At 42.6% G+C, this 22,720-nt stretch overlaps 1 protein-coding gene across 7 annotated transcripts in view; it reads right to left on the reverse strand.

Annotated features, from left to right (window-relative positions):
- Positions 1-2,181: 2,181 nt before the first annotated feature.
- Positions 2,182-22,720, reverse strand: part of LOC140205316 (transcriptional enhancer factor TEF-1) — a 318,184-nt gene continuing 297,645 nt past the window's right edge. For all 7 annotated transcript variants that reach the window (XM_072272872.1, XM_072272877.1, XM_072272876.1 and 4 more), the window contains 3 exons: positions 14,059-14,199; positions 10,672-10,824; positions 2,182-9,326 (listed from right to left, as the gene is read on the reverse strand). In XM_072272872.1, coding sequence (XP_072128973.1) covers positions 9,213-9,326; positions 10,672-10,824; positions 14,059-14,199 — 408 coding nt within the window. In that variant the 3' untranslated portion in view covers positions 2,182-9,212. The remainder of the gene's footprint in view (positions 9,327-10,671; positions 10,825-14,058; positions 14,200-22,720) is intronic.

Consider the following 22,720-nt stretch of genomic DNA (forward strand, 5'->3'; position numbering starts at 1 on the left):
CTGGTGTCTGCTGCCCTCATGTGGAGAGTGACAGAACTGTAATAAGCAACACACACAAAATGCTGGTGGAACGCAGCAGGCCAGGCAGCATCTCTAGGAAGAGGTACAGTGGACGTTTCAGGCCAAGACCCTTCGTCAGGACTAACTGAAGGAAGAGAGTTAGTAAGAGATTTGAAAGTGGGAGGGGGAGAGGGAGATCCGAAATGATAGAAGACAGGAGGGGGAGGATGGAGCCAAGAGCTGGAAAGTTGATTGGCAAAAGGGATACGCGGCTGGAGAAGGGAAAGGATCATGGGACGGGAGGCCTAGGGAGAAAGAAAGGGGCAGGGGAGCACCAGGGAAGATGGAGAGCAGGCAAGGAGTTATTGTGAGAGGGACAGAGAGAGAAAAAAGGAAAAAAATAATTAATAAATAACAAATAAATAAATAAGGGATGGGGTACGAGGGGGAGGAGGGGCATTAACGGAAGCTAGAGAAGTCGATGTTCACACCATCAGGTTGGAGGCTACCCAGAGGGAATATAAGGTGTTGTTCCTCCAACCTGAGTGTGGCTTCATCTTTACAGTAGAGGAGACCGTGGATAGACATGTCAGAATGGGAATGGGATGTGGAATTAAAATGTGTGGCCACTGGGAGATCTTGCTTTCTCTGGCGGACAGAGCGTAGGTGTTCAGCGAAACGGTCTCCCAGTCTGCGTCGGGTCTGTAATAAGTTTGTTACAGCCCACAGTTAATGTTAGTGACAAGCTGCTTGGAAGGAGCCAAAGTGCCAGGCTGGCACTTGAGCTAAGTCAGAAGGTGCAAAGGAATGTGATCCAAAACGTCAGTTAACAAGGATGAGAAATGACTTGATAGAGGTGTACAAGGTGATTAAAAAGCATAGAAAGAGTGGACAGCCAGACTTTTTTCCAGGGAGGAAATGACTGATAAGAGGGGGCTTAGCCTTCCCCCTCCCTCCGATCACGGTCACGTGAAGCCATGGGAGCAGGTGGTGGATGGTCGTACGAGCAGCTGGTACATGTCACAAGTCCTGGTTATGTGACCACTGACACCAGGCAGACAATCTCTGAAGAGTATTGATAATGGCTGGGCCCAGAAGGCAGCAGTGGCAAACCATTTCTGTAGAAAAATTTGCCAAGAACAATCATGGTCATGGAAAGACAATCATCGCCCACGTCATACAATATGGCACATAATGATGATGATAGTATTAACGATCATTTGGAAAAGTAGGGGCTTATCAGAGACAATCAGTATGGCTTTATCAGGAACAGACCTTGTCTAACCAATCTGACTGAACTACATTGAGGAAGCAGGTCACTGGGAATATTTAAAGTGGAGGTTGACAGGTTCTTGATTCGTAAGGGTATCAAAGGTGTTGAATCTGACTGTTTAATTCTTAGGTTAGACTGTTTAATTGTTATTTTCTGTGCAGTTTAACAATTCATTATCTGATTGTACTTTAAGTAGTTCTTATATACATGTAACAGTTTAGTATGCTTCCTAGTGGTCACAGTATGTATATGCAAGTTCAGTGTGTCCCCTACATTACTGCTTTATTTGAATAAGTATTTTCTCATCGGTTAACTCCTATCTACAAAGTTGAGTGGAATTTTCCTCATCTCCGTAGTGTAAGAGTTCACTACAATGCAGCACCATCTTAGTGTGTTTGTCTTAAAGACCCTGCTACTAGCTTCTGTTCCAGTTTCCTTTGTTCTACCAATGCTTAAAATAACAACCATGAAACAACAAGTTTTGTGGCCCCTTCCTGACTTCTGGAACAAACCTTGGATTAAAAACATCAGAATCCAACCAAAGTTACAGAGAAGAAGAATGAGGGTGAAAGAGAAGCGGTAATGGAACCGCAGAGCAGACTCAATGGGCCGAATGGCCTAATTCTTCTCCTATGTCTTAAATGGAAGAGAATAAACAATCTGAAGCTGTGGCCTGAGACTCATCATCAGCCTTTCCCATCCTGGTGAAGGGTCTCGCACCCAAAACGTTCCCCTCCATTGATGCCATCTGACTTGCAAAGATTCACGGGCATCTCACACGATGATAAGAAGATTAAGCGTACTGTTGGCCAAAGGAAGTTTACATCTGATCCACACTCAGGCAGACTCAAGCCATTTTGATAATAAAGAGCAAAGCATTATGGTAGTTTCATAGTTTTATTGTTGATTTATATTGTATGAATACAAATATGAAGTTTCTAGAAAGCTACAAAATGTCTACCACTTTAATTAGGAAGGCCTTAAAATGTGTCATTAAAATGTGTCAAACATTTGCTGTAAAGGACACACACAAAGTTGTGTTTCAGAGTGATGATCAAATAATTGCACTTAACTGTCATGGATAATTAGGTTATCACACACTGGTACCAAGAAAGCTAAGATACGTCCTTTATTCAAAGCACCTGTAAAAGATTCTCTGCACACAATACCCTATAAATTTCAATTAACTATCCATAGTAAAGATGAGTTTACACCAAAGCCAACGTTTTAAAATGGTTGTAACCAAAAAAAATGTACCGGTTCCTGCACATTTACAGCAATACATAACATAGTACAGCTCGCAAGTTTGGAGTCATCTCCTTCCTTGATAGTTTCCTTGGGGTCAGTTAGAATGATCGATAGGGATGTGTTTTTGCAGGAGGAACAAGGTTCTGGGAGCTAGGCAAGTGCTTAGGATAAATTAAAGAAGAATTACAATCTCTTTCGATCACACTGAGCAGTGCTTTGGGAGTAAAAATTGAAAGTCACCAATCTCAAAAACTTTGAAGGCAGTGATTGGTTACTGAACATGACAAAGTAAGGTGGGATGCAACTCTGTGGCACCTCTGCCATGGGCGGTTCCAAGCCCCACTGCAAAAGGAGGAGGGTTGGCCATGGGGCCAGCAATCCCATCCCAGAGTTACAGAAGCTCCAAAGACTTCATCCCTGGGAGAAGGAGGATCTTCGAAGATGGGCTACACCTCAGAAGACTGGCCCAGGACAGAGGACTCTGGTGAGCGGCCGTCGGCGGCCTATGCCCCAGTAGGGGTGACAGGGTTAACAGATTCCATCACATCCCTCACATCCCTTTCAGTTCATTCCAAGGTAGTTTATAGCCAATGAAGAAGTTATCACGGTTCTGATATAACATGGCAGGGGAACTTGCACATAACAAACTCCCATAAAACTGAAACGTGAAATTCACCTGGTAATCTAACATCGAAACACTGATTCACTGAATATCATAAAGTTTCGACAGTAACCATGGCAAGTTCACTTTTTCAGGGAGTGTGAGACAGAGCAAATAAAAAAGAGGTTTCTATCAAATTTGCCAGCTGTAGGTGATATCAGAAGAAACCACTGACCATAGTTTAAATCAATTAAAGCCACAATTCCATTTCATACACATTACAACACAGAAAATAAGCACGTTAAATTCAATGAGTTATTTAATAAATGCAAGCTGACACACACAAAAATAAACATTCGTTTACACAGTAGGAACTCACAGAGGAAAAAAAATGAAAGGCTACTTAGGTCTAAAGGATTCTGAACTCCTTAATTCAGGCACATAATGTACTCCCCTGGGTGATCTGCACATGAGCACCTCACAGGCCACAGCGATACACAGGTCGCAACAAAACCATTTGCCAAGAAGGAGATTATGGGGTATTCTCGTTTAATCCAAGAGTGCTCCACAGCAAACTAAAGCAACAGTATACTGTGTGTTACAATGGTACAGGGTCACCGAAGCAAATCTCCCACAAGCAGGATCTGCGCCTTCTGGCACAATAATCAAACCTGTATATTCGCTTTTTGAGAATTACGTTTAACAATTCCAAACACCTGCCAATGGGTCAAAACAGCCCCATGGTAGCAGGTTAGGTACACAGATAATCTATCCACTTTACCCTTCAATTAAAGCTGTGCGTCTAAACGAGTGCCTATGTATGCATGTGTGGGATGTCCATGTGTACACTGGGTTTAAACTCCACTGGACATGTTTAGAAAGTGCCCTTTTCATATCTGAAATATTTTACTTGGTATCTGAACAACGGAACTTTTAAAGGACTTTGGACCTCCAAAATGAATTTATGTTTTTAAACAGAACTTTACAAATCATGGGCTGCCTAAGGGAGGCAGGGTTAAATTGAACAAGTCAACCAACAAACTTCCAATTTTCTCACTAGAAAGATTACCAGTGGGGGGAAATACTCTACAAAGTCATCTATCAAATCTGAAGTGAAGGGGATCTATACTGCTCCTCAGTGCTTCTAAGCTCGTGAACCTTTCAACAACAACCACCTTCATTTATAAAGTGCCTTTCAATGTAGGAAAATGTCCCCCAGACAACTATCGAAGACGTGATGCTGAACCACGTTAAGGAGAGATGGGGGGGGGGGGCAGCCTGTTATCTGGCCAAGGAGGTAGGTTTTTACGGAGAGGCTAAAAGTGGGGAGGCACAAGATTGTTGAGGAGAGAATTTCAGATCCTCAGGTCTCAGCACTGAAGGCACGTCCGCTAATAGCAGAGCGATTAAATTTGTACTTGATTGAGATGCTAGACTTGGAAAGTGAAGATGCTATAGGGATGGAGAAGGAACCAAGAATAATGAGGGGCATAGGACCACAGAAAGATGGATTTGTAAGGTGGATGTGTCACATACAGAGGACACAGTGTAGACAGCGAAGAGTGAAATGGACTTAATATGGATCACGAAAGTGGGCAACAGGTTTTTGAAAAACCTCACATTTCCAATGACTGCTATTTAAAAACCAGCCCGGTAGAAATAAAGTTTTCTTTGGTTCTGGAAAGGGGCAGTTTTTCATTTGATTCCCCTCCTCCGCTGCTTCACAGCCCCTTCTAGTGATTCAGCTTAACACAGCTGAGGCAGACATGTCCAAGGCACTCGTCGCTCAGAGCCTAATCAGAACCTAATTCTGACATGCTTGCTCCAGAATTAAAGTAGGAGGTGGCGTGATTTTACAGGACCCGGGGAGTCCTAAATGCAGGCAGCAAATGTGAGCCGGGATGTGTGGTCTGAAGAACAAATCAAGTTCACCAAGGACTGGGTGAGGAAAGACTGCTCATCTTTTGAAGATCTGGAATAGACAAGGCAGGCTCCCTACAGGGAAGGGTAGGGAGTCACACATGCAGAAGCCAGCCAGCAATCCTTGCTACAGATATTGGGTGTACAGGGAAGGAAATCTATTCTATCGTTAGAGACAACACCCAGTTTGGTGTGGAATTGCCCTGGGTAGAAACTGAGCAATGTTTGTCCTGTCAGAAGACAATATATACATCATAGCCTTTGGCTGCATCAGCAGACTAGCTCCTTAGTCAGCTTGAACGTGGTGCGGAAGAAATAAAAGAACATTTGGAGTGGGGGGTTGAATGTCATCATTATGTCCAAGGAGGTCACTTATTCAACACTGGAAACCTCCTCTCCCAATTCTAAGGCCAATATTAAAAACTCTTCACCAAGACCTCTGGCAGCTGCCCTACTGCATTAGCACTGTGTCCAACATGGCAGTTGTCACAACGGATCTTCTCAAGGGTCATAAACAAGGATGCAGAGGAGATCCTTCTCTACCCAGAGGTTGGTGAGAATGTGGGACTCAATACTATTGGGAATGGCTGAACCATTCAAGGGAAATCATGAGAGATATGGAGGTCAGAGGGATTTGTGCTTAGCTATCAAGGTTTTGGCTGATGTAGACTTAACATGAATGTAAAGAAACCAGAATCTTTTAGTACAAAAGGCAGCTACGCATTGAGGTGACATCTGTAATCCGTCACCTCTGGACCTGTCAAAGGCTTGAGTGAAAAGATGTTGCAACCACCTTTACACAAGGAGAGGTGGCTAAAATGTCCCAGTGTTGAACAATGAAGACCAAAGGTTTCACCTCCAGTTTGCTGGACATTTGATGGGATGAGTTCCAGGGATGCCTTCCTTAGGTTACCTGGAGGGAAACTTGGATTAGATAAGTCAGGACTCAGTAAAGGCATTCAAAATTATCAAGTTATTACGAAGTCCAGCGGGAAATTCAGAGAAATGTTTTCCCACAGAGACTGGTGGAACGGGCAAGGCCATCAGTGAGGTTTGCAAGGGGAGACTGGGAGAAAGGGAAAAGAGATGCTGTTAAGAGGAGGGCAGGGCTGAGAGTTTGAGGAGGAGGGCTGTGTGAAGCATCAGCAGGAGGAAACAGACAAGTCCAATGACTCTTTACTCTGTGGCTCATTCTCGATAAGACAAACCCAAAGTTTAATTTGAGTTGGAGGCTAGCTTGAAAAGATAATTTAACCAGTTTTCATTCATCTAAAAAGCACAGGCACAGTATGCGTGTAAGTTGGATGCTGACACAGTATTAAGGTTACTGATTAGCCAACAACTGTTCACGTTTTCTTGTACAATAGTCAAACTCCACCAAGATTCAAACTATAACATCCGCTAAAAAAATAAACAATTACAATAATTTTTATCTTTTTTTTGCTTCTGCTGTACAATGTGTAACCTCGGTTGTATCTATGAATTTGACTCAGGTTATCTGAACATACTTCTACACAAAAATGCCACCTTTTGAATTTATCCTATTTCGATTTGCGTACGTTACTCAGTAGAAGGCATTGAAGGTGATCACTCTTATTTTTCTTGTATTTGGTTTCTGATCTGCATACAATTTACATTTCATCTGACTGAGCAGATCTTTTCTAGGCTGGAATATCGAAAAACAAAGGCACTTACTTTGCTTGAGTGCAGGAGATGTATGAAGATCGTTATTTGGTCAGTGGTTGTTAAAGGCATGTGTTGAAAAGGCTGGCTACTCTTGCGTCTGTGCTTGGGCTAGTCCAAACTGTGAGACGGGCTCCTCTTTTCGAGCAAATTGGAAGTGACTCTTTTATCACTGGGGTGTTTGGTTGGCAATACATTTAAACACACTTCACTGAAAACAAAAACCTTCTCAAAATACTTTTCAAGTGTGTTCATATTCATTGTTTGCAACATACATGTTGTCAGGAACATTCACGAGACAAAAGAGTGTTCTTAAAGCACAGTATATCCAATTAAAACAGGAAGATCTACAGTTAAACTGTAACTTCCTATAGTACGCTATTAAGGCACTGATAAATCTACGCTTTGGCAGCACAGAATTAAAATTACATCTGAAAATAAGTTACTGATAACTTCCAGCTTAGCAAAGAACTCACAGCCTCAGTAACTTCTTATTTGGGTTTCAATAATTTCTTACAATGAACAGTGATCACAATATAGTGTTTTTTTTCCACACATTTCAATGTGTAAAGACAAATACTTTAAAACCATGGCATTTTCTCCTCAAATCCCCAAAAATGAACACTTAGTGACTGTGCCACTGCGAATCAGTTCGACAACACGCAAACTCAAACCTACATTACAGAAGTGACGCACGACGAGCTGGTTTCGTTACGTGACAGTGAAGCGTGCCCGCCAAGTAACAGGGAGAAATCCACAGCCATTACACACACAAGTACCAAAGTTGAAACACAGACAGACAGACAGACAGACAGACACACACACACACACACACACACACACACATCCACACACGTCAGAAAAACAGGCAAGACCCCTTTGAGAGTATTTGGATCTCCCAAAGAACCAAGTGGTCAGGTGGTCAGGTCACTGAGGCACTGTATGTTCCCCCACCCCACCCGCTCCCCCACCCCGGCTTACTTGTAAGTAATGCTGCTGAGTTTTTGCAGGCAGAGTCTGTCATTTCATTACAACACACACCGCCATCACTCAAGGGCACAAACCACAGTGGTTGAGTCCCTTCAAACAACTGACATTACAAACCTATGCTGGGACCAGACCTGTGTGTATTGAGTTAACACTCATGTTTTGTCCAATGCCAAAAAATACACTTCTTTTCCCTGCAAAAAAAGTAAATTTCCAAACACTATTACAAAATAGACTTATAGAAACATACAAAAGTCACTACTCTTATCATAAATTCTTGTGATATGGTCAAAATTTTTAATTTTGGTATCAGACGAGCTCCTCTTCCCCCAGATGACAAGATACAGCTGGCATAAACACAACTAATGGCCTGAAGACTGGGAACTCAGCTGAGATTTCTATGTGGGCTAGAGAGGGTTAATTACTGTGAGATGTGGACTGGAGATTTTAAGTATGGCAAAACTATTATTTTTTGTATTCTTACTTTTTTTGGAAGTTAGTTTCCCTTGTACTGAGTGACCAGTTAGCCACACATCCATCATGCCTTGCAATCAAAAGTTTACAGAATAATAAATCCTCTCTACAATTTAATTTTCTTTTAACTAAAAGCATGTACATCCTTTGTTGGCATCAGTGGACAGTACCAATTCAAATGGCCAAAACTAACCAAATTCCCCTTTCGTCCTAATCTACAGCAGTGTGGCTCTGCATTCTTCCGCACTGAAACAAGATTGCATTAAACTAAATCCGTTTACATAGCAGGATTCCTAAAACTATTCGGTTAATATTGCAAGTAACTGTGGATCAATGTTATATACAAAAAAAGGAGTGTGTGTGTTTAAAAAGAAAAAGGAAATCTGAAAACAAGTAGACCTGGTGACCACGAAATCACTGACATTCTCACATCAGCATTGCGATAATTCTTGACCTAAAGTCCTAAACTTCATCCTGATGCCCTCCGCTGCATATTCACATGTTGATAAATATATACCTGTGAATATACCATCTTTGGAAAAAAAACTCTTTAAATAAATTATCTTTACAAAGGCAGTCGTTCCACGGTTAAATGCATTGTGTCTACAATCATTACGTTCCTGTCTTGTTTTTTTTTTAAATGTTTTCTGTCCACACAGAAAAGCATGTACTGAATAGACTATGCTCCCGCAATTATTAAAACAAAATTTAGATAACAACAGTCTCAGTTTTTTCCAATGTAGTAACTCAAACTGGTAATTTGTCTTTTAAAAAAATCTTCAAGCACAGAAAATTCAATATAAAAACCTATTACATGGTACCATAATTCACAGCTCTTGATATACACGCACACACACCCACACACACACACATACACACATAAAAAGGCTACCCACATCAGAAACTCAGACGTGTTATGGGTGTATCAATCGATTTGAGGCACTGCCACATGTTTTGAGGTTTTAAGTCTATATTCAACTGCAACTGTGTTTTCCTTTCTCCAGAGACGGAATGAAATATCCACGGTTATTCCTTCATGAGCCTGTAGGTATGATGCTGTGCTCCGTGTTCACTGGTAGAAACTTCAAACACACACGCCATGCACAGAAGTGTCTCCTGTGTATCCCTATTTGTTACAACCTGCAGGCAACAGAACAAAAACTCATCAATAGAACACGAGCTTCATTTATATGCCGTGTTTAAAGCAGCCCAAGGGATCTTCACCAGAGCGTGAAGACGATGAGATCTGCCATTGGACAGGAGATGACAAATTGGGACGGTGACCCAAACAATATAATAATAATAATAACACTAACTCTATTTATAGAACACTTTTCAGACAGGCAATGTGGTTCAAAGGGCTTTACAATGAGATAAAAGTGCAAACATTAAGATAAAATAAAATATAACCATGAAAATAAAAGACAGTAGTTAAAAGTGAGATTAAATAAATAGGTTTGGAGCTGATGTTTAAAAGTATCAGCTCAGCCTGCATCCCTTATAGTTTTAGGTACTGAGTTCCACAGTTTAGGAGTGTAGTTCAAAGGCCCAAACCCTAACCCTGACCTGCCAATTATTTTTTGAAGGAAATTGTCTAAATATAAGAAAGCGGCAGAAGAAGAGCTGAGATTTCAAGCAGGATTATAAAACAACAATGATTCTGTGATGTATTCCAGTCCCAGAACATTGAGAACTTTAAAAACAAGTGTAAGAACTTTGAAATCAATTTTGAAAGATACAGGAAGCCAATGCAGAGCAGCTAGGATGGGTTTTAGTTAAAAGTTTTGCGGTGTTCTGAATGAGTTGAAGTTTGTCAATAGACTGCAGATGGACAATTTCAATCCCCGTCCTTGGATCCTTCAATGTATTCATTACTCCAAATTGATGTAACCTCAACACATGCATTTCCTGAGATCTCCAAGTTTTGGTGGTCAGGCCAATAAGTATAGAAGACACAGGAACAGAATCAGGCCATTCGGCCCATTGAGTCTGCTCCTCCATTCCACCATGGCTGGCTTATTTTTCCCCTCAACCACATTTTCTTGCCTTCTCCCCAGAACCTTTGATGCCCTGACTAATCAAATACCTATCAATCTCCACTTTAAATATACCCAATGACTTGGCCTCCACAGCCATCTGTGGCAATGAATTGCACAGGTTAACCACTCTCTGGCTAAAGAAATTCCTCCTCATTTACGTACCTCATTAGCTATAAAGCACTTTCTATTATCCTAAAGCTAAGAAACTAGTGCTTTACAAATGCCACAAAGAAAGAAACCTGAAAGGACCCAACTAATAAAAAGACCAACACCCAATGCACAGAGAAAGAGGGGAAAAAAACAAATCATGCAAGTAACAGCGTTCCAAACCAAATTGAGTCGACAGACTCCAATCCCGGAGCAGTCGGAGTAAAAGCCCAAAGCCTCGGCCTCAGTTCTATGTTCTAATGCAAATATAATTTTAGATTGTAGATGAAAAGACTTACCAATAAAATAGTGAAATTCTCCAGTACACTGTTCATCATGTACTTTTCTGGTAAGTGTTTCAGTTTGTGTATGAAATTGATCATATATTCACACATGGGAGAACGGTTTATTCTGTACACAAAGCGTCCGTTCTCAAACCTCGCATATTCAGTCTGGGGGTAAAAAAAAATGAATTTACATTTTTGATTGGTATTTATATTTTTGTATTTATTTATTTATTTATTGTATTTATATTTTCATTATGTTCTAGATAAAAGTCAAACACAGCAGGAAGAACACTCAAAGGGTCATGAGAGTATGAAATGGGCTGCCAGCACAAGTGGTTCAACATTTAAGAGAAGTTTGGGTCGGTACATGGATCATAGGGGTATGGAGGGTGATGGTCCTCTTGCAGGTCGACGGGTGTAGGCAGTTTAAATGGTTCAGCACGGACTAGATGGACTGAGGGGCTTGTACTTTCCTGTAACTCTGACATTTCAACACAATATCTGCACTATGACACCCCTGGTCACCAAACACTCCAATAAACTTCTGCAGATTCGTTCAAAGACCAGTTCAGTCAAAAGGACCAAACACAGAGGTACAGGAGCCTGAAGACCCACTATTAGCTATAAAGCACGTTGTATCATCCTGAAGTCAAGAGATACTAGTGTGTTACAAATGCCACACAGAAAGAAGCCTGAAAGAACCCTTTCTTTCCTTCTGCCATCAGATTCCAAATGGTCCATGAACCGATGAACAGATGAAGGAAGATGAAAGATTAGCTTTATTTGTCATTTGTACGTTGAAACATACAGTGAAATGTGTTGTTTATATCAACAGCTCACAAGAGCCACCACGCTTCCAGCACCAATGTAGAATGCCTACAACTCACTAACCCTAACGTGTATGTCCTTGGACTGTGGGAGCACCCGGAGGCACCCCACACGGTCACGGGGAGAACGTACAGCAGTGGGAACTGAACTCCAATTGTTAACTGCTACATTATGGTGCAACCTGTGGCCCCTGCTAATCCTTCTTTCAGATTGTGTCACTTACTGTAACTTCATACCGCTGCATCGTACTGTTGCTGCAAAGTTACACTTTTCACTTCATGCTGGTCAGTGATGAATTTCCCGGGTGTTAACATATCAGAACGTCTGTCCTGCACCCAAGGTATCAATGCAATTATGAAGAAGGCATGCCAGCAAAGTCCTCAGGAGTTTGAGGAGGTTTAGTATGTCACCAAAGACTCCAGCAAATCTTTACAGTGTCATGAAATGTGTGGTCATACACTTTGGTAGAAGAAATGAAAGGGTTGACTATTTTCTAAATGGAGAGAAAATACAAAAGACTGAGATGCAAAGGGACCTGAGAGTCCTTGTGCAGGATTCCCTGAAGGTTAATTTGCAGGTTGAGTCCATGGAAGGTGATATTAGCATTCATTTCAAGAGGACTAGAATATAAAAGCAAGGATGTAATGTTGAGACTTTATAAAGCTCTGGTGAGGCCTCACTTGGAATACTGTGAGCAGTTTTGGGCCCCTCATCTTAGAAAGGATGAGCTGAAACTGGAGAGGATTCAGAGTTTCACAAAAATGATTCCAGGATTGAATGGCTTGTTATGAGAACAGCATTTGATGGCTCTGGGCCTGTATTCACTAGAACTCAGAAGCATGGGGGTGATCTCATTGAAACCTATCGAATGGTGAAAGGCCTTGATAGAGTGGATGTGGAGAGGATGTTTCCTATGGTGAAAGAGCTTAAGACCAGAGGACACAGCCTCAGAATAGAGAGGTATCATTTTAGAATGGAGATGAGGAGGAATTTCTTTAGCTAAAGAGTGGTAAATTCTTTGCCACAGGCAACTGTGGAGGCCAAGTCATTACGTATATTTAAGGCAGAGACTGATAGATTCTTGATTGGTCAGGACATGAAGGGATATGGGGAGAAGGCAGGAGACTGGGGCTGAGAGGAAAATTGGATCAGCCATGATGAAATGGCAGAGCAGACTTGATGGGCCAAATGGCCTAATTCTGCTCCTATATCTTATGGTCTTATAAAAATTTAAAGTAAAATACAAATCCAGTTTTCCAACACTCTGCCTTCCATGTTGGAGGGCGGCTCAGTAGTATAGTCAGGGAAATGCTTTATAATGTCACCCATCAGCGGTTAGGGTTCAATTCCCGTCACTGTCTGTAAGGAGTTTTTACATTTTGACCGTGACAGCGTGGGTTTCCTCCCACATACAGGTTGCAGTTAGTAAGTTGTGGGCATGCCACGTTGGCACCCAAAAACATGGTGACCCAGCACATCCCTGGTCTGTGTTGATCATTGGTGCAAAACAACGCGTTTCACTGTATGTTTCGATATACATGTGATAAATAAAAACAATCTCTATCTTGAAAATTCCATGAGTGCATTGAAGAGTTTTGTACATTAGTCACCACTCGAGGTTTCTGGAAATGTTCCTTTCAGTTTAAGAGCAACACACACAAAATGCTGCAGGCCAGGCAGTATCAATGGAGAGAAATAAACAGTCGATGTTTCAGGCCGGGACCCTTCATCGGGAACGGTTTGTCCCACTCCCATCAGGAAGGAGGCAATGTAGCAACTACGTCAGGACGACCAGACCCAAAAACAGTTACCTTCCCTAAGCAGGAAGGCCTCCACCTACTAACCCACCCCTCCACACCCCCAACCACCACCACTTCTTCATTTCCTGTCAGTCACCCTGTTCCTAGCGTCACCTTATGGACGTACAATCAATCTGTGTATATAAGCTATCTTATGTATTTATATTCATTGTGTGTTTTTTTTATTGCATCCTTTTGTGCTGCATCAGATCCAGAGTAACAATTACTTCGTTCTCCTTTACGCTTCTGAAATGGAAATGGCATTAAACAATCTCGAATCTTAAATCTATGGAAAATAATAAAGAGTCAACTTTTAGGGCCAACGCTACAGGAGCTGACAAAGGGCGCCAGCCCATAATGTTGACTCTTTATTCATTTCCATAGATGCTGCCTGACCTGCTGAGTTCCTCTCGCATTTTGTGTGTGTTACTCTGGCTTTCCAGCGTCTACAGAATCTCTTGTGCTTATCCTTTAAGTGTAATCCACCTTGATAAAATATTTCTGGAGGCGTTTTACTGATTTATTTATTGAGATACAGTGAGGAAGAGGCCCTTCCGGCCTTTTGGGCTGCACTGCCCAGCAACCTTATTTAACCCTGGGCTAATCACAGGACAATTTACAATGACCAATTAACTGACCAACCGGTACGTCTTTGGACTGTGGAGGAAACTAGAGCACCACAAGGAAACCCAGGTGGTCACGCAGAGAAGGTAGCAACTTCCCACAGGCAGTGGTGCGACCTGAGGTTATTCTCTGTCCTGAACAGACTCACCTCTACCTTTTCCACTACTTGTTTTCCAAAGGAGCAAACCTTGGTTGAGCAAGTGATTGTCATGTTTTCAGAGCTCTCATACTGACTTGTGACGCCGTAGAAAGCTCCTGCATCATCTTGAATATTGCAGTTCAAATCAGCCTGACAAATGCACAGAAGGCAGAGAATTAACAAAAACACAAAACAATTTCACATCAGACAATAAATCAGAATTAAACTTGTGCAACATTTTGTTACATATCGATGCAGTTACAAAGAAGGCACAAGAACAGCTACATTTCATTCGAGTTTGAGGAGCCTTGGTATGTCACCAAAGAAACTTGCAAATGTTTACCGCTGTATTGTGGAGAACACTCTAACAAGTTGCATCACTGCCTGGTTTGGATGGGCGACTGCACAGGATCAGAAAATGCTACATAAAGTTCCGAACTCAGCCAACTCCATCATGGACACCAGCCTCCCCAGCATCGCAGGCATCTTCCAAAGGTGATGCCTCGAAAAGGCAGCATCCATCATTAAGGACCCCCATCACCCGGGACGTGCCCTCTTCTCATTATTACCATCAGAGAGGAGACACAGGAGCCTGAAGACCCACACTCAATATTTCAGAAACAGCTCCTTCCCCTCTGCCATCAGATTTCTGAAAGGACAATGCACCCATGACCACTGCCTCACTATTTTTCTCATTTTTTCGCTAATTATTTTATATATATCCTTACTGTAATTTATAGTATTTTAATTATTATGAATTGCATTGTACTGCTGCCACAAAACAACAAATTTCACAACAGACAGTATTCCAGTGATATTCAAACTGGTTCTGATACTGATTTAAAATAAGAAACTTTCATCGAAAGACTTCCTTAGACAATGAAATATTAAATACACTAAGGTCTGGGTTTAGTCCAAACCGTCAACAATTCCCTTCCCTCCCCATGGAAGCTGACTGGCCCATTGAGTTCGTCCAACAGAACTGGAATTGGCTTATTATTGTCACGTGTACAGTACAGTGAAATAATTGTCTTATATAATGTTCATACAGAGCAATTCATTTCACAGCACCATAAGACAAAGGATCAGAATTAGGCCATTCAGCCCATCTAGTCTCCTCCACCATTCCATCATGGCTGATTTATCATCCCTCTCAACCGCATTCTCCAGCCTTCTCTCCATAATGCCTTTACTAATGAATGAGCTTCCAGCAGAAGTGGTTGAGGCAGGTTCGATGTTGTCATTTAAAGTTAAATTGGACAGCTATATGGACAGGAAAGGACTGGAGGGTTATGGGCTGAGTGCAGGTCGGTGGGACTAGGTGAAAGTAAGCATTCGGCACGGACTAGAAGGGCCGAGATGGCCTGTTTCCGTGCTGTAATTGTTATATGGTTATAATCAAGAGCCTATCAAATTTTGCTTTAAACACGCTCAATGACTTGGCATTCACACTCATCTGTGGCAACGAATTCCACAGATTCAACACCCTCTGGCTAAAGAAATTCCTCCTCATCTCTGTTCTAAATGGACGTCCTTCTATTCTAAGACTGTGCCCTCTGGTACTAGACTCCCCCACTATAGGAAACATCCTCTCCACATCCACTCTATCTAGGCCTTTCAATATTCGATAGGTTTCAGTGAGGTCACCCCTCATTCTTCTAAACTCCAGTGAGGACAGGCCCAGAACCATCAAACATTTCACCTTTCATTCCCAGGATCATTCGCATGAGTCTCCTCAGGATCCTCTCCATTGCCAGCACATCTTTTCTTAGCTAAGGAGCCCAAAACTGCTCACAATACTCCAAATGCAATACAAGAGTAAACAATAACAATGCAGAATAAAGGGTTACAGTTACAGAGAAAGTGCAGTGCAAGGTGAGAACGAGGTAGATCGTGAGGTCAAGAGTCAATCTTATCATTCTTGGAACCATTCAATAGTCTAATAAGAGTGGAGTTTATTGCTTCAGATTCCAGCATCAGTCGTCTCTTGTGTTTCTAAGCTTAATTCTGTTACACCCACCACAGATGCTGCCTGATCCGCTGATCAAATCCAGCATCAGTTGTGGTGAGGAGTAGGCCCCAGCCGTGGGAAGAGAATCACACGTGATGGAACGGAGTGACTGTGCTGCACCATCTTCGTGTCCTTTGGAACTTGTACCCCAGATTTTGTACAACACACACAAAATGCTGGAGGAACTCAGCTACTCAGGCAACAACTATGGGGGTGACACTTCGCGCTGAGGCTCTTACCAGGCGCCATGTTGCATCGCAGTTAGTGTGACGCTATCACTGCTCATGGTCTCGGAGTTCGGAATTCAACTCTGTTGCCCTCCATAAGGCGTTTATATGTCCTCCCAATGTGCGTGTGGGTTTCCTCTGGGTGCTCCAGTACCCTCTCACCGTCCAAAGCTGTACCAGTTAGTAAGTGAATTGGTGATTGTAAATTGTCTTGTGATTAGAATAGGGTTAACTAGATGGGTTGCTGGGTAATGTGGCTCGTTGGGTCAGAAGGACTGTATCTCAATAGCAAAGAAGTAACTAAATCAGACAGCAGTGGTAGTTGTGGGCCCACTGGGTAATTTTCCCTCAGTACTTTGCCTCCACTCAAAGGCAGAATCAAACAGTGAATGCAAGGGCCTTCAGGTTTCGTGTATGTATCAGAATGAGTGGCTGCAGATTAACGGTGGAGAACTGTTTAATGTTGTGGTTCCAAGTGAGAAATTCCTGCACTGACTGTGGACGGGTGGGAGTGGTGGTAACTGGAGGAACATTTGTTTTGGGAGACTGAGTTCAGCCCTGGAGGCAATGTTCTGGCAACTTCTCATTTCTGCACCGTTATCCAGATGCTAAATTGGTTGCTATGGCAACCGCTCTGCCCATGTCCGCAAAAAACTACGGAGAGTTGGTGAAAAATGGTTTTACACTTCTCGGTGCCTCAGTAAAGCAGCCAGCATAATTAAAGACCCCACCCACCCGGACTTTCTCTCTTCTCCCCTCTTGCATCACGATGGTCCACTGTCCTCTCCTATCAGATTCCTTCCTCTCCAGCCCTTTACCTTTCCAACCCACCTGACTTCATCTATCACTTTCTATCTTGTCCCCTCACCTTCTTATTGTGGTGTCTTCCCCCGATGAAGGGTCTCAACCCGAAATATTAACTGTTTATTCATTTTCACAGATGCTGCCTGAGCTGCTGAGTTCCTCCAGCACCTGAATTGTCCCCTAGCAAGATAAAATGGATTCTTGCCCTCACAATCTACCTTGTTATTGACTAGCACCTTATAATTTGCCTACACAGCACTTTCTCAGTAAATGTTAGACTTTATTCTGCATTCTGTTATTGTTTTACCTTGTACTACCTCAGTGCACCGTGTAATGATTTAATCCTTTGCTAAGAAGAATCATAGTCATGGAAAGACCATGATCGCCTACGTCAACAACATGGCACATAACGAGCAAATGATTTAATCTGTGTAAACAGTGTGCAAGACAAGCTTTTGTGACAATAATAAACCAAATCCAATCCTTATCTTGGTTCTGCCCTTAATTTCCAATTTCTCCAGCCATAAACAAAAATGCTCTACGGTTACGTAAGTGGGACAATCATTCAAATCCCAAATGTAAAGTTGGCTAGTTTCAGCATAGAGTAACTACATTCTCATTTGATATGCTATTGTGCTGTAATCCTTCGGGTGTCCTTCTGGAAGAAATCTGGATCAACACACACAGAATGCTGGAGGAACTCAGCAGGTCAGGCTGTATCTACGGAGTGGAATAAACAGTCAGTGTTTCAGGACGAGGCCCTTCTTCAAGGCGAAAAGGAAGGGGGCAGAAGCCAGAAGAAGAAAGTCAGGGGACAGGCAGTAGGTGAAAGGTGAAAGGTGAGAGGGGAAGGGAGATAAAGTGACAAGCTGGGAGGTAATAGGTGGAAGAGATGAAGGGGTGAAGAAGAGGAGTGTTAGGAGAAGACAGTGGACAATTGTTCCTAATCCTTCCCTCTCCCCCCCCCACCTTCTTATTCTGGCTTCTTCCCCCTTCCTTTTCATTCTTGATGAAGGGTCTTGGCCAGAAACGTCAACTGTTTATTCCTCTCCATAGGTGCTGCCTGAGCTGCTGAGTTCCTCCAGCTATGTGTGTGTGTGTTGCTCGGGATTTCCAGCTTCTGCACAGAACCTCTGTGTCAATGAAGAAACCTCAGGGATGCCACCAGATGGCACTCTGTGCAGGCAGGAAGCCGATGACAGCCAAGAGCTCCTGACCAGGACAGGAAAACTCCAGTTTACTGCTGAGCCCAAAGTGAAACTAACTTGATACATCAGTTCCCAAACCTCCCGTAATTGTCTGGAAAAGTACAATGACTACAAGATTAATTTCCAGACATGGTTGCAAGCAAAAACCCAGGTAAAAATAATCATCTTCTTTGGAATTTTTTATTACATAATCTAAATCAGGATTGGAGTTATATAGTAGTGCACAAATGCAAATATAAATATATAGCAATAAATAATGAAAACATGAAATAACAAGATAAAGAGCCCTTAAAGTGAGATCATTGGTTGTGGGAACATCTCAATGGATGGGCAATTGAGTGAAGTTATCCCCTTTTGTTCAGGAGCCTGATGATGGAGGAGTAGTAACTGTTCCTGAACCGAGTGGTACGAGTCCTGAGGCCCTTGTACCTTCTAGCTGATGGCAGCAGTGAGAAGAGAGTATGACTTGGGCGGTGGGGGTCCCTGATAGCGGATGCTGCTTTCCTGCGACAGTATTTCACGTAGATGTGCCCCGTGGTGGGGAGGGCTTCTCATCAAGGGGTTAACAGTGGGAAAGGTGAGCAGTTTCAAGTTCCTGGGTGTCGGCATTTCTGAATACCCATCCTGGGCCCACATCAGCAGCTCTATCTCATTAGGAGTTTGAGGAGACGTTTTATGTCACCCATCAGGCTCCTGAACCGGTACAGATAACTTCACTCACTTCAACACTGAACTGATCCCACAACCTAAAGGCTCACTTTCAACGGCACTACAGCATTACTTACTTATTATTTTTTTCTTTAAAGAATTTGCAGTTTGTCTTTTATACACTGGATGTTTGTCAGTCTTTGTGTGTAGTAGTTTTTCATTGATTCTTTTGTATATTTGTTCAACTGTGAATGCCCTAAGAAAATGAATCTCAGTGTTGTATGTGGCACGATCAAGATTGTTTAAATTCATTTCCCATACACAAGTATAAAGGAGAACGAAACAATTGTTGTTTCCAGTCTGATGCAGCACAAAAAAACACAATAAATAAAGAACACAATAATAATAAAAATACACAAGATAGCTAATATACACGAGACAACGGGGTGACCCGTTGGGGCACCCTTTGACAGAAGGGTAGTGCAGTCTGATGTGACCAGAATGAACATTAAATTTTCCTGAATGCTATTGCTATCTCTTTGATTTGGAAATTAAAGAAGAAAAACTCAGCTTATTAAAGAAGAAAGACACATAGCAAGACAAATATGTGATCAGAATGAACATTAAATATCCATGAAGTAAATTTGAAGGAATCGGGCTTGCTGGGTCAGGTCTGGAATTAAATGTCTAATGTAATGATGGATTTGGCTTTGAATAATCACAGAAGGATTCCATTGATTCCTAGTTGGAATGACTTCTTTGGCACCAAAGGATGTCATTTGGAAGAGGCAATTGTATTGTCTGATGTTCTTCCTGAACTCGTTTGCATTAGGTTCATAACTGCTGTACAGATTGAGGAGTTCATTAGGTAGAGGCTGCAAATTGCCTATCCTGACCTTTCCCTTCATACAGCAGAAATGTGTGGTTTCTCCGGTGAACAGGAAGGCACGACAGTGAGGGCAAACTCTGGTCATCGAACCAACATCAGCAGAAATGTGACGGAATGTGAGTTCTGCATTTTGCCTTACTCTTTCTCTGTCGAGGTATTGTCGTTGAAAGCGGCCATTGTCGCCTTCAGCAACTCTTGCAATAATTATTCTGTGCCACATATTCTCGAGTTGATCTTTCCTTTTCTCCCATGTCTCTTCCTCTCTCCTCCTTCTCTGCCTGTTTTTGTCATTCTGGAGACGAGCAGCCCTTTCATCCTTCAACTCTTCATCTTTTCTACCATTTGTTCTTTCTCTCTGATCCTGGAGTCGTGCGGCCCTGGCCTGATCGGATTCGTGTTCTCTCCTCCATCTGTGCCTACTGTTGTCATTTTGGAGACGTGCATGCCCCTCCTCTGTCTCGTCTTCTCTCATCTTTTTTGTCCTGACTCTTTGATCCTGGAGTCCTGCGGCCCTGGCCTCATCCGATTGTTGTTCTCTCCCTCTCCTTGCCGCTTCCCGACGACATTTGGTGTCATCTCTTGACCGTATTGCTCCCCTTCTCTTTCCACGCGGCATTATTAGGATATCCATATACTTTTATCCTAATGCTCAATAGAAGATAGGAAGCAGTAACACAAAAGCCTCCAAGCTGCTGAGGCTGGCCGTGCACATGCGTCGGGCTGTGGCGTCGCGGTCTCCATGGAAGGTGGAAGCGGCTCTGTTTGCATCGTGAGGCGCTGCTGAGGCTGGTCGTGTGCATGCATCAGGCTGTGGCGTCCCGATTTCGGTGACGGCCAATCAGGTCTCGGGTGAAAGGCAGCCTGTTGATTTTTGGCAAATGAGCAATTTTATACGAATATATAACCCTGAACTTTGCCTGCATTCTGTAAGTTAGCGCATTTTAATTCGATTTAGCCAAAAAAAAAGTGCCGGTGTAATGCACCGTTTGCGCTAATTGGAGGTCACAAACAAACAGAGCATGAGAGGTTCAGTAGTATATAGCAGGGGTCTCCAATCTTTTTCGTATTGCGGACCGGCCAACAGACGAGAGTAGCAGTCAAATACGTTGTGTTTACCCAGAGAAAGACTACAATGACCATGAAGCCTTGCGCGGGCACCAGCGCGCATGCGTGTACGTTTTTTTTCTACAAATCGTTTTTGGTGATTCTGTTCGGGGGGGGAGGGGGGTCTTAACCACGACCGGAATATCAGTGATAAGTGGCTAATACACTCAATTTCCTTTCTAAAAGGGTTTATCTAACGAATTTAATATTAAACACACAGCGCATATTTTCCTCACATGAATATAGCGATAAGTCAATTGTCAGGGGAGCTTGAAGTAAGTGTTGAACGAACTTCCAGTAGAAGTGGTAGAGGCAGGTTCGATGTTATCATTTAAAGTTAACCTAGACAGCTATATGGACAGGAAAGGAATGGTGGGTTATGGGCTGAGTGCAGGTCAGTGGGACTAGGTGAGAGTAGCATTTGGCATGGACTAGAAGGGCCGAGATGGCCTGTTTCCGTGCTGTAATTGTTATATGGTTATATAAGTCAATAGTATCATAACATTTTAAGTAACGTTTGGATATTAAACACACAGCGCATATTTTCCCAGTATGAACATATAAAATCATTGCAACGCACCAATATCGCTGAATCAGTGGGAGCCCTGAGCTTGTTTCCCTGCAACGAGACAGTCCGATCGACGGGTGATGGGAGACAGCGATACTCGAAGGGGGTTCCTTATGTCCAGTCTATTCCACAATTTAGTTTTTGTTACATTCATTGCAGAGATATGTTGGAAATGGAAGCAACGTTTTCAGTACCTTCGTGACTATCTCAGGATATTTAGCCTTGACTTTGATCCAGAATGCCGGCAGAGATGTTATGTCAAACAGACTTTCCAGCCCGCCGTCATTTGCAAGCTGGAGGAGTTGATCTGCTTCCCGCGCTGACATGGATGACGCGCGGGTAATGACCTCGCGTGCGTAATGGCTCAACAGTGGGCGTGACAGGGAATGAGGAACGGTGCAGCTGACTCCTATCGCCAAATCATATCGCTTCCTCACGGCCCGGTACCGGTCCGCGGCCCAGTGGTTGGGGACCGCTGGTATATAGATTGCCGTGAAAAAGTATTCAGCCTCCACAACTATTTTCACCTTTTACTGTCTCATTTTCTAAATTTAAAATATATTGAAATAGGATTTTTGAGGTAACCTACAAAACATTGTGCATCATGTCAAATCAAAATAAAATTTCCAAAACCTGTCAACTACTTACTAAAAATGAAAAATCAAAATTGTAATGCTGAAAAGTATCTGTAATTACTGCACCATCAAGTGCAATTCTGTGTACTACTTTACCAACTCACCCAGCTTCTTAATGTAAAAAGTTGGAGGATCACCCATTTTCAATAAATACCCCCTCTCTCTCTGTAAGGTCCAACAGTATGATAGATTTTCAACAGACCAAACCAAAAGTGAAGACGAAAAGAATTCAAGACAAGTCAATGCTTCCCAAAGGAGCACCAGTGTTGATTAGCAGTGAGGTGGTGATGTTATTTCCAATCTGCACAGACTATGGTCTTCCAGTGGGGAAGTCAAAGATCCAACTGCAGAGCAAGGTACTGAGACCCAAGTTTTGGAGCTTTTTGTTCAGAACTGTAGGAGTGATTGTGTTAAACACTGAGCTGTAGTCAATAAACAGCAGCCTGAAGTAAGTATTAGTATTGTCCAGGTGAGCCAAGGCTGCTTGAAAAGCCAATGAGATCGCAGCTGCTGTAAACCTATTGTAGTGATAGGCAAATTGCTTAGGCAGCTGATTCTAGTTGTTATCAAACTCTCA

Source organism: Mobula birostris, chromosome 11 (assembly GCF_030028105.1).
Source record: "Mobula birostris isolate sMobBir1 chromosome 11, sMobBir1.hap1, whole genome shotgun sequence".
NCBI lineage: Eukaryota > Metazoa > Chordata > Chondrichthyes > Myliobatiformes > Myliobatidae > Mobula > Mobula birostris.